This window comes from Sapajus apella, unplaced genomic scaffold (assembly GCF_009761245.1).
Source record: "Sapajus apella isolate SASKATOON/1434 unplaced genomic scaffold, GSC_monkey_1.0 scaffold42, whole genome shotgun sequence".
Taxonomy (NCBI): domain Eukaryota; kingdom Metazoa; phylum Chordata; class Mammalia; order Primates; family Cebidae; genus Sapajus; species Sapajus apella.
This window is the reverse complement of record NW_022436982.1, coordinates 18,983,509-19,003,937: the sequence shown is the minus strand read 5'-3', so window position 1 is coordinate 19,003,937 and position 20,429 is coordinate 18,983,509. Positions and strand designations below refer to the sequence as shown.

The following is a 20,429-nucleotide window of genomic DNA, read 5'->3' as shown; positions in this document are numbered from 1 at the left end:
TGGGCCTGTTTAACCCTGCAAACAATTTCAAAATGGAGTTTCTAGATCTGCCAAACTACAGACCTGATGAAAGTAAAAACACTCTTCGTTAGCCTCCTTAAAGATTGTTCAATCTAACCTCAATTATTGCCTGCATTCTTTGTTATTATAGATCTTCTTGATGCTTCTAAGTCTGCTATATATAGTTACCTAATGACTCTATGGTGATTTAACCTAGTTTAAAACACTATTCTATATTTTAAAAATGCACTCAAAATTGATCAAAAACTTCAATGTGAGACCGAACCTATGAAACTACTGGAAGAAAACACAGATGAAATGCTTTATGACATTGCCTGGATAAGGATTTTTTAGATAAGACATAAAAAGCAAAGGCAACAAAAGCAAAAATAGACAAATGAGATTAAACAAAAAAGCTCTGCACAGCAAAGGAAACAACACAGTGAATGGCTGGGTGTGGGGGCTCACGACTGTAATTCTGGGACTTTGGTGGATTGCTTGAGGCTAGGAGTTCAAGACCAACCCAGGCAACCCTGTATCTACAAAACAAACAAACAAATAAACAAAAACTTTAAAAATTAGCAGGAATGGCATGGTGGCATGTGCCTGTAGTCCTAGCTATTTGAGGGACTTAGGTGGGAGGTTTGCTTGAGCCCTGAAGTTCAAGACTGCAGTGAGCTATGATCATGCCACTGCACTCCAGCCTAGGTGATGGAGTAAAATCCTGTCTCTTAGAAAAAAAAAAATACAGTAAAAAATCAACCTAAATAATGGAAGAAAATCTCTGCAACTATACATCTGACAAGGGGTTAATACCCAGAATACATAAAAAACTCAAACAATAGCAAAAAAAGAAAAATCTCATGCTAAAATAGAGAAAAGATTATACAAATGACCAAAAGGTATATGAGAAAATGTTCAACACTGGTAGATATTAGAGAAATGTAAATCAAAACCACAATGAGAAATCACATCATCCCAGTTAAAATGGCTATTATAAAAAATACAAATGGTAAGTGTTGGCAAGGATGTGGAGAAAAGGGAACCCTTACACACTCTTGGGGAAGATGTAAATACATACAGCCATTATAAAAAACACTATGGAGACACCTCAAAAAATTAAAAATAAAACTATCATATGATCTAGCAATTACAGTACTGGGTATACAGTCAGCCCTCCATATTTGTGGGCTCCGTAGCTGTGATTCAATCAATCATGGATCACAAATATTTTAAGAAAAACAATTTTAAAAACAATAATAATAAAAATATAAATAATATTTAACAACTATTTGCATAGTATTTACATTGTATTAGGTTATAAATAATCTAGAGATGATTTAAAGCATCAGGAAAGATGTCCATAGGTTATATTCAAATACTACATCATTTTACATAAGAAACAGAAGCATAAGTGGATTCTGATATCCCTGTGGGGTCCGGAAATCAATCCCCCATGGAGAGTGAGGGACAATTGCATATCCAAAGGGATAAAATCAGTATGTCAGACTCCCATGTTGATTACAGCACTCTTCACAATAGCCAAGACATGGAATCAATCTGTATCTAACAGCAGATGAGTAGATAAAGTAAATATGATATATATACATGATAGAATATTAATCAGCCATAAAAAAGAATGAAATATGATCATTTGCAATCACATGGATAAATAAAACAAGCCAGTTATAGAATGACAAATACTGACTGTTCTCACTCATATAGAGAATCTTAAGAAAGTTGATCTCATAGAAGTATGAATAGAACAGTAGTTGGCAGAGACTGGAGAGGGTAGAAAGAAGTGAAGGATGTGTAAGAGGATGGTCAATGGGTGCAAAGCTACAATTAGAAAGGAGCAATAAATTGTGGTGTTCTCTTGTACAGCAGTGTGATTACAGTCAACAAGAATGTACTGTATATTTCAGAATAGCTTGAAGAGAGGATTTTGAATGTTCTCACCACAAAGAAATGATAAATGTTTGAGGTGATGGATAAGTTAATTACTGATTTGATCATTATATCATGTATACATATATTGAAACATCACATTGTACCTCATAAATATGTATAATTATTATATATCAATTGAAAAATTAAAGATTAAAAACACTACTCAGGTAAGTTTTTCACATTTAGAGATCTGCCTGCTTTATATGTTACTAATTTCTTTTAATTCTAAGAAAGACGTTCATTTCACTTCTTAGCACCTCTGAACAGTAGCTCATTTAAATTTTTCCATAGCACTTAGCAGCATATATGATACAAAATGGTCAACTTAATGTAAATTTTCAGCACTAAACTAATTGGACATGAACAGAAATAGCATGATTCCTTATTTTTAGTTTTGTTTTCAATCAAAAGAGCAAAATGTCCTGTTACTCTTAGCTCGCTCTCTCTTCCTTTTAAGTCACAACTACGTTACTCATTTGAAATGAATGGTTCTTTAAGCACCCATTTCCAACAAAAGACCGGCTTCATCTTTTATTAGGTAACTGAAGTTCACATAAACATCTAATCTATCATAGAACAAAGGTAAGAAGGCAACAGATCTTACATTTATAGCCACTGAAAATCTTTTTCCAAAATAATCCCTACATTTCTCTTCATCACACTACTTTCTGACTGTATAACCTAAAGAAAATTGCTAATACTCTAGACCTCAGTTTCCCAATAATAACGCTTACCTCATAGGTTTTTGTGGGGGTTAAATGAGTTAATAACGTCAAAACCCCTTATAACTCCTAAATAAATGGGACTCCTAGATTTTACTGATATTGCCTACTACCTACTTTCTGAGAGGACTTGGAAATAAACATCTCAATTACCTCAAAATGTAACTTTTAAAATTATGTTTGAACAAACAAGCGGTTTTATAATTAAAAATAAAATAATAGGGACAAGAGACTACACATATAAAATCCTATGCCCTCTAAGAGCTTATAATGCAGTTGAAAAAACAAGTCCTAAATACGTAAACCATGATTTATTTATTCATTTATCCATCTATGAAAAATTTACTAAGTATCTACTATGACAGTCCTTAGCATCATGGAGCTTACAGTTTAGTAAAAGTATTCAAGTATACAAGAAATAATTATATAGGAATATAGAGAGGAAGCCAGCAAGAAAAATTATACACAATAATGTTTTGTATAAAAAAGTCTTACACTAATTAAAATATTTGGAACAGCTGAAAAACTATGTTTATAATGAAAACTCAAATTTAACTACTCTTACATTTTTAACACCAAAATTTTACTTTGATAAGATTTTTAGTTATTAGTAGAAATAAGATGGGCATTTAATATGTCCCTTTGGCTGAGATTCAGGGAATACTAATATATCAATAAAATGTACATAAATTATTGACAAAATATAAGCAAACCATAAATATAAGATTCACTGCTTCCTGCAATTCTATGATGTTTTTACTGTAAGATTAAATATTTGTGTAGATTCAGATCAAGAAATAATAAAATGAATATTTAGGGAAAATTGCAAGTAAAAGGAAAATCTATAAATGTTTAGTTTCCTTACCAACATTTTTTTAAGCATCTATTTAATCACTCAAGCAATTAGTAGTGATTTAAGAAAATGTAAATCCACTATCCTACTGAAAAAAATTATAGAAAAAGATGTTTTTAATTACTTTTAATTTTATCAAAAATACTTCCAGTTTATTACACTGAGCAGAGAGAAATTATGCAATATAAATAGGAACTATGTATGATAAAGAGTAGTCTAATTCATTCCACACGTCACAATTATCCCAATACATTTGGATAATTCTTTTTTTTAAAATAGTATTTCATACAATTATGTAACGTAACTTAGTATTTAAACAAATATTTTGGGAAGGGGGAACCTAGTTTCTATAAACTTCTTTATCATATACAAAATTCTAAAAAATATTATACCCAATTTTACTATATGATGTTAAAAGCATATTTTAAAACAGGGACATTTTAAATTTTAATCAACTTTCTAGATTTTAAAAAAGCTATAAAATCTTTCCTATAATATTAAAATTGGAAATATTATATTAGAAATACATTTATTTTGTTTCTATTAAGCACAAACTCAAAGAGGAAAATAAAAAATGATATAGAGAGTTCCCTTCATTAGAAGTATAAATGAGCTGGGGTCAGCATAATTAGCAATGATTTTTATGTCTGCAATGCTGACCTGGAGCTAAGTCGGTGAAACCTAATTTTTATAAAGAGTATGCTGAATGCTGCTAATTCACAATGATTTGGCAGAATACCGGGTAAAATTTAACTATAGGGATTAATAATTTCAGGACTGTATTTCTGTGTATAGATTAAAAGGCAAGTAAATCAACAAACTGATTAGTAAAATGGTATCTTTACTAATGATGTAGGTAGTCTCCTTTAAACTGATTTAACATTTTGAACATAAGACACTTTTCATTGCATAAAGTAACCTAGTTAAAATTGTCACCCCTGCATTTGTGATTTCTCCAGTATTTATTTCAGTAAACATTAACTTTATAGTTCAATATGAGCCAGTATTCATGGGGGAAATATTTTCCTCTTAATTTGAAAAGCTTTGATTTAAGCTATCTTTAGTAATTCAAATAGAATCCAATAATAGTACCTGTGAAACCAAATGCAAAAATCACTATTTTTTTTGAGAATTTAGTCTGTTACAAAATTGCAACTAAATACATCTGTCTCACTCTACCCCCAACCTCACCAGAACTGAGAAAAGCTTCAGAGACTACATCAAAAGCTTACACTCTTATATAAACTCCACAGAGCCTAGAAAACAAAAATGCTTGTATATAAAATTTAGATAAACTGTCAGAGCAGTGTCATGGTACACAATAGCTCACTGTCAGAACCTCACCAGAATGCGCTGTACCAGCTGTTACAGCACTTCTTGATTAACTCTCTCCAAGCCCAGTGACTGAAAACATGACGAATACAATCACTCAGCACTATTAGTATTGGTGGTCGTCAGAATGGATATTATTGTTGGCTATGTGTGAAGTACTGCTCAATAATTCAGACAACATCAATTACATTAATAACAACATCACTATCCACTTCATTCAGAAACAGCAAAAAAAGAAGAAGAAAAAGCAGGCTAAACAGCCTGAAGTCTAAAAAATAATTTGACTAATCTGTTCCCCTTAATAAAAAAGAATGCCTCGAAGTAGATTGACTTGAAAACATTTTGATTTCAGTATAAATTGCAGTAAAAATGCATAAACATGTATATTTAAATCCTTTTTAAAATTAAATTGAAAAATAATCACAGGTAATCCTTTTGAATTGGGCTTCAGATTAGTCTATTTAACAGAAACATCTGGTTGTGTTAAAGTCTTTTAACCTTGAAAATGAGATTAGAAATCCACTATTTTTAAGTTAAAGTAATTTCTAATTATTTTATCTGGGTCACAGATAATCTACTCTTGTTAGGTCTAAAATGACATCAGATTATCGCTGCTATGATTATCCTTCCACTATCAATAGGAAGAAGAGATTTTTTTCTTCCTATACATGAGATAAATGATTAATTTATTCCATGGAAAAATGAATAATGGTAAAAAAAAAAAGTTACTGAAAACTGATATGCTGGTTCCCTGAAACCTCAAGCTAAACTCCAAAGAGACAGCATTTATTTTGCTTGTTTGGTGTCTAGTAGGTCTATATTCAAGTTATGCAATAAAATAGTTTATGTAATGAAATGATATCTGTACCAGTAGTTTCCCAAAATGCCTCTAAGATATTTAGTGTGCAAGAGTAGGGGAAAAAGTAAGACTGCAATGGAAGGATTAAATTTACTGCGATTCCTTCTCCCATTTCTTTCTTATGCTACCCGAGAAATTCATCACTTCTTTAACACTGTAAAGAGAGATCCATGGATTCAAATTATGAAAAAAACATGTCCAGATATAAAATTTCTTGTTGGTAATCTTAATTTTATCACAAAACAGCAAATGCATTTTATAAATAAAGCATAATCTATATTTTAACTTAATTAAAACATGAAAAACTATTTTATTTAAATGCTAATAAATCATTAGACTTAAAATTAAACACTGAATGCATTATACTTTTAAATAATCAAGGCCCAAAGAATCTTAAACTGATGTGAGGAGGAGTAAATTCTGGAAACCCTTTTTAATGTTTTTTTTTTTAATCCAAAAAGGGTAATGCTTGAAGTTCACTATGAAATTCCAGCTAAAGAGACTTAAAAATGTACTGTAATTCTAAAAAGTACTTTTATTCAAGAGAAAGTAAAGTGACTAAAGGTTAAGATAACAAATATATCCTCCCTTTTGCTTTCTCTTTAATACTTAGCTCTTTTTTGAATATTTCACAGATGTATAATTTTTGTAGATATCAGCAATGTCTGGTACAGTGTTCTGAGAGGGTACTACATATATGCAGAAAGAGATGAAATTTTTGGAGTGAGCATTATTTAATAAATGTGGTTTCTACTCAGTTTTAGAAATATCACATCATAACTCAATCTATCTTAATAAAATGTAATGTTTTCAATATTACAGGAAAAAACCTTGCAATTTGAGAAGTAACATGTTGATAGAAGAGAGTCAGAATCAAATCTGATATACAAAAACCATAAATAACTTATAGAAAAACCTCAAAGATATTGCAGGTTTGGTTCTCTGCAATGAAGTGAGTATTGAAATAAAGCCAGTAATAAAAATGTTTCGATTTCTCACTGCATATAAAAGTTATGTTTATGCTATACTCTAGTCTATTATATGTACAACAGCATTATGTTTAAAACACAATGTACATACCTACCTTAAATTAAAAGTACATTATTGCTAAAAAAAAATGCTAATGATCATTTGAATCTTCAGGGTGATGCAATATTTTTGCTGGTGGAGGATCTTGCCTCCAAGTGGATGGATTCTGACGGGCCAGGGTGATGGCTGCTGAAGGCTGGGGTGGCTGCCACAATTAAAACAATAAAGTTTGCTGCATGGGCTGACTCTTCCTTTCATGTAAGATTTCTCTGTAGCATGCGATGCTGTTTGATAGCACTTTACCCACAGTAGGACTTCATTCAAAAATCTGGAGTCAGTCCTCTCAAACACTGCCACTGCTTTACCAACTAAGTTTATCTACTCTTAGAAATCCTTTGTTGTCATTTCAATAATGTTCACAGTATCTTCTTCAGGAGTAAACTCCATCTCAAAACACCACATTTTGTGCTCTTCCAAGAAGCAGCTTCTTATTCATTCAACATTGATCATGAGATTGCAGCAATTCAGTCACATCTTCAGGCTCTACTACTAATTCTATTTTTCACACATCTGTAGTTATCCCCTGCACTGAACTCTTGAACCCTTCAAAGTTAGCAAGTTAGCTATGAAGTTTGGAATCAACTTCTTCCAAACTCCTGTTCATACTGCTATTTTGGTTCCTGCCCATGGATCAAAAATGTTCTTACTGGCTTCAAGAATGGTAAATCTTTTCCAGAAGGTTTTCAGTGTACTTTCTCCAAATCCATCAGAGGAATTACTATCTAAGGCAGCTATAGCTGGTGAAATGTATTTCTTACATAATAAGACTTAAAAATTGAAATTATTACTCCTTGACCCATGGCATGCAGAACAGATGTAGCAGGCATGAAAACAACATTAATCTCTTTGTATATCTTCATAAGAGCTCTTGAGTGACTTGGTACATTGTCAATAAGCAGTAATATTATGAAAGAAACATTTTTCTGAGCAGTAGGTCTCAAAAGTGGACTTTAAATATTCAGCAAACCAGGCTGTAAACAGATGTGGCTGTCACTTAGACTTTGTTTTTCCATTTCTAGGGCAAAGGCAAAGTAGATTTAGCATAACTCTTAAGAGCCTAGGATTTTTGGAATGGCAAATGAGCACTGGCTTCAACTTACAGTCACCAGTTGCATTAGCCCCTAACAAGAGAGTCAGCCTGTCCTGTCCTTTGAAGGTTTGAAGCCAGGCACTGACTTTTCCTCTGTAGCTACAAAAGTCCTACATGGCATCTTCTTCCAATAGAAGGCTGTTTTGTGCACACTGAACATCTGTGGTTTTGTGTAGCCGCCTTCATTAATTATCTTAGATCTTTTGGATAATTTGCTGCAACTTCTACATCAGCACTTGCTGCGTCACCTTGCATTTTTTATGTTATGGAAATGTCTTATTTCCTTGAGCCTTAAGAACAAACTTCTGCTAGCTTCCAACTTTTCTTCTGCAGCTTCCTCACTTTTCTCAGCCTTCATAAAACTGAAGAGAGAGTCAGGGCCTTACTCTGGATTAGGCTTGGTTTAATGGAATGTTGTGGCTTGTGTGATCTTCTATCCAGACCATCAAAACTTTCTCCGTATCAACAATAAGGCAGCTTCACTTTCTATCATTTGTATGTTCTCTGAAGCAGCATTTTAAATTTCCTTCAAAAACTTTTCCTTTACATTCACAACTTGGCTATTTGGCACAAGAGGTCTAGTTTTTGGCCTGTCTCAGCTTTTGACACGCCTCTCTCATGAAGTTTAAATTATTTGTAGCTTTTGATTTAAAATGAGAGACATGCAACTCTTCTTTTAATTTGAATTCTTAGAGGCCACCAAAGGGTTGTTATTTGGCTTAATTTCAATATTATTGAATCTTAGGGAATAGCAAGGCCCAAAGAAGAAAGAGAGGAATGGCTAGTGAATGCAGCAGTCAGAACATGCACAACATTTACCAATTAAGTTTGCCATTTATATGGGTGCAGTCTGTGGTACACCAAAATAATTACAATAGTAACATCAAAGACCACTGAACATAGAAGGTAACAGATATAATAATCATGAACACGTTTGAAATACTATGAGAATTACCAAACTGTGGCACAGAAACAACAGGTGAGCACACACTGTTGGGAATATTGTACTGAAAAACCTACTCAATGCATGGTTGCCACAAACCTTAAACCAGTTTAAAAAAAACAACACTATCTCTTGACCTCGTGATCCACCCACCTCCTGGCCAACATGGTGAAACCCTGTCTCTACTAAAAATACAAAAAATTAGCTGGGCATGGTGGCACATGCCTGTAATCCCAGCTACTTGGATGGCTGAGGTAAGAGAATTGCTTGAACCCAGGAGACGGAGGTTGCGGTGAGCCAAGATTGCACCATTGCACTCCAGCCTGGGTAACAAGAGCAAAACTCCGTCTCAAAAAAAAAACAAAAACAAAAACCCACTATCCACAAAGTGTAATACAACAAGTATGCCTGTATGGCACATATATTTAAATTAAATGTTTTTACTGAATATATTCCCACATTTTCTTAGTTATACTTTCACTTTATTAATAGTGTCTTTTGAAGCACAAAAGTTTGTACTTTTTATTGTCTCAATTTATCTATTTTTTTATTTGATAGTGTATGCTTTTTGTGTCACATCTAAGATACCATTGCCTTATCAAAGGTCAACAAAATTCACTCCTGCATTTTCAGTAAAAAAAAAAAAAACATGAAAAATGTATCAAAACTACTATCAAGCAACAATAATTAAGAAAGTATGGTACTGACATAAAGATATCTCTGTCATAAAGATAGATATATAGATAAAATAGAGTTAAGAGTCCAGAAAACAACCAATTGATTTTCAACAAAGATGTCACCACTATTCAACGGCAGAAAGAATTGTCTTTCCAAGAAACAGGCTGGGACAACTAGACATCTACATGTAAAAGAATGAAGATACACTCCTACTTCACACTATGTACAAAAATTAACTCAAAATGAATCACAGCACTAAATGTAAGAGCTAAAACAATAAAACCCTTAGAAAAAAAACGCTGGAGTGAATTTTGTTGACCTTTAATAAGGCAATGATATCTTAGATGTGACACAAAAAGCATACACTATCAAAGAAAAAAATAGATAAATTGAGACGATAAAAAGTACAAACTTTTGTGCTTCAAAATACACTATTAATAAAGTGAAATATAACTAAGAGAATGTGAGAATATTTGCAAATCGCATATTTGCAAATTATATATCTGAAAAAGGACTTAAATCTAAAATATATAAATAACTTTTCTAACTCAACAGTAAAATGGCAACCCAATTAAAATATGGTCAAAGGATTTCTTCTTTCAAAGAAGATACACAAATCTTTCTATCTTCTATCTTCTTTCAAAGAAGATACACAATCGACAAAAAGCATATGAAAAGATACTCAACCTCATTAGTTCATCAGAGAAATGCAAATTAAAACCATGAAGTGGTACTACTTCAAAACCACTAGGATGGCAACCATTTTCAAAGACAGGTAATAACGACTGTCACCAAGACTGCAGAGGAATCAACCCTCAAATACCGCTAGTGGGAATGCAAAGTGGTACAGCAACTTTAGAAAGCAGTGGCAATTATTTAAAAGTTAAATGCAGTTTCCATTAGACTCAGCAATTCCACTTCTATATACCCCAGAGGAATGAAAATGTTATGTCCACCAAAAATTTGTAGGTGGTGTTCAAGATAGCTGACTAGAAACACCTCCACAAAGAATAACCACAATAGTGAATAGATAATCACACATAAAATATGTTGTCTAAGAGAGAACACTGGAATTCAATAGAGAAATGACTGGAAACACCGTCTTAATGCAAGGACTGAGAAGAAAGCAAGGTAGCCTGGTTAGCCAGAACTGGCTGGAGAAGCTCCCCAGTGTAGGAAAACGGTAAGTGAGTGACCCCCAATGGCCAACATTCCCACTGCAGACTCCTGCATCCTAGCTAGGGGAAAGCCCCTAGACCCTCTCAAATCTCAAGAGTAACACAGGGAGCTGCCTGGAGAATGCATGAAGGCACTGCTCCAGAGAGGAAGCTCATTCTGGGTCCTACACAGCCTTTGAGCCCTAAGCAGTTCCAGGAAGGAATCATATTAAGATTCCAGCCCCACCAGACTATCTTGCCAGGGAGCCCAACAGCCCCTGCATCTCCACATTTCTGGAGCCCCACTGATATTCCCTGCCCATAGCCACTGGGGAATGGCTGCTACCACCAAGGCTGAAGCATAAACCATTGGCAAAGACCCTGCTGACAATAGGCATAAGAAAAGCAGCAAATCCAGGGTGCATTTTCACATGCCCCAAGGACAAACCCCCGCCCACAGTAGCCATTGGGAGGTGGCACTGCCAGGCTAAAGTACAAGCAAAGTGTGCAATCCCCAGCCCACTGCATACAGCTGCAGCCACTGAAAGCAATCCAGTAGCATGGCTGCAGTGGATACTGGCCCCACCCAAATATTTTGCCTTGGGCCTGGAGATGACCTCACCACTGCCTACCACAGCCAGCGGGTGAATGTACCACTAGGGAACCTGAGGCTAGGTCTGTCCATCCCCAAACTTCAGTACCCAAGCACACTGTCCATGAGCCTGGGGACCATCCTCAGCCCAGTCCACTATTGTTGGCACCTGAACATTCCTCTCATCGGCCTGAGGTCACGCCCATCCAGCCTGCTGCTACTACCACCATAGCTGGCACCCACGCATGCCACCTGTGGGTCTGAGGTGTGGCCCATCCAGCCCATCGCTGATACTGTCAACACCTGTGCAAACCACTTAGGAGCCAGAGGTTTGTTCTGCCAATACTACTGCCATCACCCAAGACATGCCCATTTCCCAGGACCCGAGAACCTGTCCACTTGCCTGGTTCATTACTGCCACTATCTGCACCTGAACAAGCCACTGAAAGGCCCAATAATCGGTCTGCATGGACCTGCTAACAGCAGTGCCAATGCCACCCTGGTGCCCAAAAACAGGCCCACTTGCTGCTGCCACCACTAAGCAGCAGGGACAGGCCCACCTGGCAACCCAGCATCCACTAACAACCACACCCTAAGCCACTGAGGAAATCACAGATACCACTGATGCTGTTTATAGCCAAAGAAATCATACAGCAACCATAATACCGCACATTCCCAGAATCAAAACTGAAAGGCCCTACCTAACCAACACAACACATATATCTTCAGGAAAAAGTCCTCTCCTACAAAAGTAAATTCAAAAAATTAAAAGAAACATCTGTTATAACAGATGCACAGATACCAACATAAGGACACAAGAAACATAAAAAAGCAAGGAAATAGGGCACTCCAAAGAAATACAGAAATTCTCCAAAAAAACATTACAATCAAAAAGAAATCTATGAAATCCAAGAAAAATAATTCAAAATAATATTAAAGAAGCTCACTGAGAGATAAAGAGAAAACAGAAAATATGAAGCAATCAGAAAAACAATTCCAGCTCTGAATGAGAAATTTACTAAACAAATACATATAAAAAAGTACCAAACAGAAACTGAAGAATTCATTAAATGAAGTACAAACTACATTTCAAAGTTTCAACAGATCAAGGGGAAGAAAGAATTTCATGACTTGAAGACAGGTATTTTCAAATAACCCAGGAAAAAAAGAAAAAAAGCATTTAAAAAATAAAGCCTACATGACATATTGAATACCATAAAGTGACCAAATAATTTTTAGTGTCCCAGAAGACGAAGGGAAAACAAAAAACCTCCAAAATCTACTTAAGGATGTAACAGCTGAAAACTTCTCAAGTCTAGCAAGTGATCTAGACATCTAGGTATATAAGAAGCTAAGGGGTCCCCAAACAGATACAATGCAAAAATGTCTCCTCTGGTACATCACAATCAAACTATCAAAAGTCAAAGACAAAGAGAGAACTGTAAAAACAGCAAGAAAAACGCGTCAAGTCACATATAAGGGAATCTCCATCAGAGTAACAGCGGATTTCTCCAGAGAAACTGAATAGGCCAGGAGAAAATGGGATAAATATTCAAAGTGCAGAAAGAAAAACACTTTCAGACAAAAATACTATTTCCAGCAAAATTATCCTTCACAAATAAAGGAAAAAGGCAGGTGACAACAAGCAAAAGCTGAGGAATTTTATCACCACTAGACTGGTCCTACAAGAAATGCTTAAGAGAGTCCTATACTTGGAAACAAAAGGATGATGGCTACCATCATAAAAACACACGGAAGTATAAAACCCACTCTTGGGAGGCTGAGGCACAAGAATTGCTTGAGCTCGAGAGATAGAGGTTGCAGTGAGCCAAGATAACACCACTGCACTCTAGCCTAGGCAACACAGCAAGACTCTATCTCAATTTTTTTTTTATAAAAAATAAATTTAAGGCCAGGCGCTGTGGCTCATGGCTATAATTCCAGCGCTTTGGGAGGCCAAGGTGGGTGAATCATGAGGTCAAGAGATCAAGACCATCCTGGCCAACATGGTGAAACCCCGTCTCTACTAAAAATACAAGCTGGGCGTGGTGCTGTGAGCCTGTAGTCCCAGCTACCTGGGAGGCTGAGGCAGGAGAATTGCTTGAACCCCAGAGGCAGAGGTTGCAGTGAGCTGAGATCATGCCACTGCACTCCAGCCTAGCGCCTGGCGACAGACCGAGACTTCGTCTCAAAAATAAATAAATAAATTTAAGACCCACTGGTGGAGCCAACACACAAATAAGGAAGAGGAAGAACGCTAATGTTACCATTAAAGAAAACCACCCAACCACAATGATAAACAATAAAAGAAAGAAAAAGGTACAAAAGGATATATAAATCAGAAATCAATAAAATGACAGGAGTAAGCCCTCACATATCAATAACAATCTTTAGAAAATGGATTAAACTCTGCATTTAAAACATATAGACTTTCTGAATGGACTAAAAAAACAAACATAACACAACAACATGCTACCTGCAAGACACTCACCTCACCTGTTAAGACACATATAGACTAAAAGTAAAGGGACAGAAAAAGGTACTCCATGCAAACAGAAACCAAAAGTAAGCTCGAATAGTTAGCTACGCTTACATCAGATATACAGACTTTAAGTTAAAAATAGTAAAAAGTGATGAAGAAGGCCATTATATGATAGTGAGATCAATTCAGCAAGAAGATATAACAACTCTAAAATATGCACCCAACACCAGAGCACTCAGATATATAAACCAACTTTTAGATTTAAACGGAAAGATAGGCTCTAATAAAATAATAGTTGAGGACTTGGACACAGGATTCTCAGCTTTGGACAGATCCAGTAAAAAAGTTAACAAAAAAACATCAGATTTAAACTGCTCTCTAGACCAACTGGACCTAACAGATATTTACAAAACATTTCATCCAACAGCTGTGGAATACACATTGTTCTCATCAGCAAATGGAACATTTTCCAAGACAGACCATAGGTTGGGACACATAACAAGTCTCAAAAAACATGAAAAAAATATATAAATTGTATCAAGTATCTTCTCAGACCACAGTGGACTAAAACTAAAGATCTCTAACAAGAGGAACTTTGGAAACTATACAAGTACATGGAAATTAAGTAACATGCTTCTGAACAACCGCTGAGCCAAGGAAGAAACTAAGTAGGAAATCAAACACTTTCTTGAAACAAGTGAAAACAAAACATACCAAAACCTATGGACTACAACAAAAGCAATGCTAGGAAGGAAGTTTACGGTAATAAATGCCTATATCAAAACAGTAGAAAGATTTCAAGTAAACAGTCTAACGATGCACTTCAAGGAACCAGAAAAGCAAGAACAAATCAAATCCAAAATTAGTAGAAGAAATAATGAAGATCAGATCAGAAGTAAAAGAAAAAGAGACTTAAAAAATATGCAAAGAAGCAACAAGACAAAAAGTTGGTGTTTTGAAAAGATAAGTGAATAAACCACTTTCAAGACTAATCAAGAAGAAAGTAGACCCATGTAAATAAAATTAGAAATGAAAAAGGAGACACTACAGCTGATACTATTGAAATACAAAAGATCATCAAAGATTACTACCAACAACCATTAATCAACAAACTGAAAAACCTAAAGTAAAAGATAAGTCCTGGACACATACAACCTACCAAGATTGAATTGGGTAGAAACAGAAAACTTGCACAAACCAATAAAAAGTAATAATATCAAAGTAGTAATAAAAAGTCTCCCAACAAACAAAAGTTCAGGACCCGGACAGCTTCACTGCCAATTCCACCAAATTTTAAATTAAGTAGAACTAACACCAATTCTCCTCAAACTATTTCAAAAAATTGAAGAGGAAGGAATTGGAACTTGCAACAAACTTAGAAGAAACATACTACAACATAATAAAGGCCACCTATGACCTTTTGTGTTGATGATATTATCTTATATCAAGAAAAATCTAAAGGCTCTACCAAAAAGCTCTTCAATCTGATAAATTCAGTAAAGTCAGGATCCAAAATCAGCATATGAAAATCAGTATATCAGTAGTGTTTCTATACACCAATAATGAACCAGCTGAGAAAGAAATAAAAAACACAATCCCATTTACAATAGCTCCAAAAACAACAACACTGTAAGAATAAATTTAACCAAGGAGGTAAAAGATCCCTTTAAGAAAAACTGCAAAGCACTCATGAAAGAAATTAAAGGAGGAGACAAATAAAGGAAAGATATCCCATGATCATGGATCAGAAGAATTATTATTGTTAAATGACCATACTCCCCAAAGCAATCTACAGATTCAATGTAATCACTATCAAAGTACCAACATCATTTCTCACACAATTAGAGAAAATAATCCTAAAATTTGTATAAAGTCAAAAAAGGACCCAAATAGTCAAAGCAATCCTAAGCAAAAAGGACAATGCTGGAGGCATCACATTGCCTGACTTCAAAATATATTATGAAGCTATAGTAATCACAACAGCATGGTATTGATATAAAAGCAGACACACAGACCAAGGGAACAGAATAGAGAATCCAGAAATAAATTCACATATTTATTAGCCAACTGATTTTTGGCAAAGGCATCAAGAACATACATTGGTAAAAGAACAGTCTTTTCAATAAATGGTAAGTGCTGGGAAAACTGGATATCCACATGCATAAAAATGAAGAATGAAACTGGACCCCATCTCTCACCATATACAGAAACCAACTCAAGATATATTAAAGACTTAAATATAAAACCTACAACTGCCAAAGTACTGGAATAAAACCTAGGAAAAATATTTCAGGACATTGGTCTAAATGAAAATTTTAGGGTTAAGACCTCAAAAGTGCTGACAACAAATACAAACAAATGGGACTCTATTAAATTAAAAAGCTGTATAGTAAACAATCAACAGAAGGAAGAGACAACCTGCAGTATAAGAGAAAACACTTGTAAACTATTCGCTTGACACGGGACAATATCCAGAATATACAAGTAATTCAACTTAACAATAAAAAAAAATGATACCATTAAGAAGTGGGCAAAGGACATGAATACACATATTTCAAAAGAAGATATACAAATAGCCAACAGGTATATGAAAAGTACTCACCATCATTAATCAACAGGGAAATGCAAGTCAAAACCACAATAAGAAATCATCTTACCTAAGTTAGAACAGCTTTTATTAAAAGGACAAAAAGTAACAGATGCTGGCAAACATGCAGAGAAAAGAGAACTTGTACACTATTGGTGGGAATGTAAATTAGTAAAATCACTAAGGAAAACAATACAGAGAATTCTCAAAAAAACTAAAAATAGAACTACCATAAGATCCAGCAATCCACTACTGGGTATTTATCCAAAGGAAAGAAAAAATCAGTATTATCAAAGGGATACCTGAACTTACATGTTTATCACAGCACTATTCACAATAGCAAGGATATGAAATCAACTTAAGTTTCTATCAACAGATGACTGGATTTTTAAAAATTGGTACATATACACAATGGAATAATACTATCAGCCATAAAAAGAATGGAATTTTGTCATTTGCAGCGACATGGATGGAACTGGAGGTCATTATGTTAAGTGAAACAAACCGGACACAGAAAGACAAATACCATATTTTATCTAACTCGTGTGGGAGCCAAAAAAGCTGATCTCATGGAGGTCAGGAATTGAATGATAGATACCAGAGGCTGGGAAGGGTGCATGGGTAGAAGCAGGGGATGAAGAAAATATAGTTAATGGTTATAAACATACAGTTAGAAGAAATAGGTTATAATGCTTAGTAGCACAGTAGGGTGACTACAGTCAGCAACACTGTAGATTTTAAAGTAACTAGTAAAGATGACTTGAAATGTTCATAACATATAGAAATGATAAATACTCAAGGTGATGGAGACCCCAAATACTCTGATTTGATCATTATATATTATAAGCATGTAACAAATATTCCTATGTACCCCATAAATATGTAAGATATTGTGTATCAATAAAAATTACAAATATGATGCCTACAGTCATATAAAAATACTATTTTGTTAATTTTTAAAAACAGGATACAAAATTGTATGTACTTCGTACCTGATTATAAATACTTTAAAATTGCATAGGCTTATGAAAGTATTAAAAAGCATGGGTAATTTTCTTCTGATTTCTAAACTTTCTATAACTTTTAGAATTACATTCAGAATTAGGTTATATATTCATAAATGTTACTTTACATTAAAACTATACTTACTGTGATGATGCCAATTAGTTGAGTGTAAAAGAGTCCAGTTATTCCAACTAACATAGTAATGCCCATAAAGGCAGCTAGTCTCATTATGGCCAATTCATGTCTAACAACAAAGAGGTCCTATAAAGGAAAATAAAAAGAAAGCCTTAAAACCAATTCAGAGTTGCTTATATTGCATACAGTTGCAATAATAATCAAGAATTGAGCCATAACACATCTTCCTTATTATCTTAAAATAACTCTCTCTCCCTCTTTTAAACTTGTTCTATTTAAATCAATGTATAAATACTTGAAAATTTCAAAAATAGGCATTTTAATTCACAATAGCAAGCTGAAAAATACAGAATTTTACTCCTCTATTGCATCAAAACTCCTCTATCTTAGAACTGCAAGTTACCCTTGTTTGTTTTTTGAACCTATTTTAGCCAAAAAGAAAAAAAAAGAAAAAGAAACCCAAAACAAAACACAGATGGCTCTACAATCTTTGGTCTACAAAATGAATTTTATTATTTTTCTGCTAAAAAATTTGCATACACAAGCATGATTCATATTATTAAAGTTCAAGTGACCAAGAGATCTAGAAATTATTAACATAGTCAAAATGAAGGTAAATCATATATAATAGGATCATAAGAACAGCTCTCTTCAATCCTACTTCATTCATTCTTCCATCCAGCCATCCAACCACCACTGTCAAGCACTGTGTTATACAACAGAAATGTATAAATGATAAAAATATGGTCCATGCCTTTAAGAAGTATGGAGTTTATTTAGAAAGAGAGCCCAACTTTGCAAAACTCCAAAACAATATGACCTATTCTATAACAGCGATGCATGCAGAGTACTGTAAAAACATAAAAGAATGCCTAGATTGAAGGGAGGAATTGAAATGCTGTGAGTGAAAGGCAGGTCTTCTGGCTCAGAGATTGAAAATGAGGGTCCTGAAAGTAAACCAAAGATACTGTGGTAGGAGGACAGGAAAATGAGAAGCATTTCATTCACCCTCACTGTTACCAACCAACCACACTAGAGGAAGGAGAGAGAACTAGAAAACTGAGACTTCTGGAAACCTGCTCTTGCTAAGATGTAGAATAAAACCACCACAGAAAATAAAAGCACCACGTGGATAAAAGGACACTCAAACACAACCATCCACATGCTTTCTTTTATACTGATTCATGTTAAGGATTAAAGTATCCTAATAGCAACTTCAAAAATAGGAAGGCCACCAGAGGATAGTATGCTTGATTGAAACAAAAGAACTGTTACTTTTCTGTGAGTATACTCAGATAAAAATCTGATTCGACATCCACATTGCTCATTCATTAGTCTAGAGAAACTTAGAATTCAGCAAGACACTTAAAACATTATGTAGCAGACAAATATTAGGCAATAATTTCAAAACTTCAGTAAAAAGAACCCAATTCAGAATCCTTATAAAACATATAAAACCTAAATGATAGGCCTGCGGATGATATAAAAAATTAATTAAATTCTACATTAATGCTATTTAAAAACACAAATTTGTTTCAATATAATTGATACATTAAACAACAGTTTGACCACAGCAATAATTGTTTCTTATGCATGATTTTATCTGTGAAAAAAATCCTAGACACAAAAAATTGTATCCAGATTAACCAAAATATGCAGGAATATATAAAACACACTCACCCGTCAACCATCTACCAGCCACCTCAGTTTATCTTCCATGCTATGAGCCACACCCACTCACATCTACTATTACAACTTTCCCTCCAATTTCACAGACCCTCCTTCCATCACTTCACAATAATTCACATTCTGCAACCTTCCTGATGCTCACTTCCATAACAAAACTTCAGGTCTTTTTCCAGGTAAAGTTTAGCATAGTATGATTTCTTAATCATTTAACATTTATAAAAGACTGCTGCTGTTTTTATTAGGTTCCTATCCTCTTAAGTGTCACAGACAAAGTTTCTGAGTGCTGTACCCCCCTTCCCTGAGTAAGCCCTGTGGTTTTAATGCATGGTTTTACAGAGTGAAGTGATTTTTAGGAATGCACATATTGCATTATAGCAGAGCTTACTGTACTAAAATTACCATCTATGACCAACTAAAATCCAACCACTTTTCTCCCAGTGAAAAGATTTTAAAATAATTTTTGGCCAACTACAATTTATAAATGTCAAGGATGGAGATGAGACTAAAAGATCTACTTATAATATTACATTTATTCATTTGGGTATACATTTATATTTAAAGTATTTATGTAAAATACAGTAGTAAAAAACTTTAATCTAGAAATTGCTTTTTATCACTTTTACATTTTCAAAAAAACAACTGTATTCCAAGTTCACACATGCATAATTAACATCATCAGCACTAAATCCATATTTTGAGTCACTTAACACTGTTCTCTAGAGTACATCTTTACTTCTGTCTTAGATTTTTTTAGATTTAACACTTTTTGAATCCAAAAACTGGCTTTAAAATTTTTATCCAACTCACAGGAACCCATTTGCTATCCTAGATCTTTACTACATAATCAGTGTTATGGGTCCCCAAAATTCATATGTTGAAGCCCTAACCCCTATACCTCAGAATGTGACTGTAGTTGGAGACAAGGCCTTTAAAGCAGTGACTAAAATAAAATGAAGCCCTTAGAATGGGCACTAATCCAATCTGACTGGTATCCTTATAAGAGGAGGAAATTTGGACACACTAAGGACACCAGGGATGTTCCTAGAGGAAAGACTATGTGAGGACAGAGAGAAGGTGGTTAACTGCAAGCCAAAGACAGAGGTGTCAGGATAAAACAAACTTGCTGACATCCCAATCTTGGCATTGTAGCCTCCAGAATGTGAGAAAATGAATTTCTGTTGTTTAAGCAACCCAGTTTGTTATATTTTGTTAAGGCAGGCCTAGCAAACTAATATAATCAATAACTGTATTTATTGTTTACATTTC

The 20,429-nt window shown here is 34.4% G+C and overlaps 1 protein-coding gene across 6 annotated transcripts in view; it reads right to left on the bottom strand.

Moving 5' to 3' along the window:
• The window catches only part of ZDHHC21 (zinc finger DHHC-type palmitoyltransferase 21), a 73,641-nt gene that overhangs the window by 11,679 nt on the left and 41,533 nt on the right, over positions 1–20,429 (bottom strand). For 5 of the 6 annotated variants that reach the window (XR_004275756.1, XM_032300175.1, XM_032300173.1 and 2 more), the window contains one exon: positions 17,484–17,600. Coding sequence is in view for 5 of the 6 variants with exons in the window: in XM_032300175.1 (XP_032156066.1) it covers positions 17,484–17,600 (117 nt within the window). In the remaining variant the exon portion in view is untranslated. Of the gene's footprint in view, positions 1–4,346; positions 7,821–17,483; positions 17,601–20,429 lie in introns of those variants that run through there. The other variant, XM_032300178.1, reaches the window with a different exon arrangement.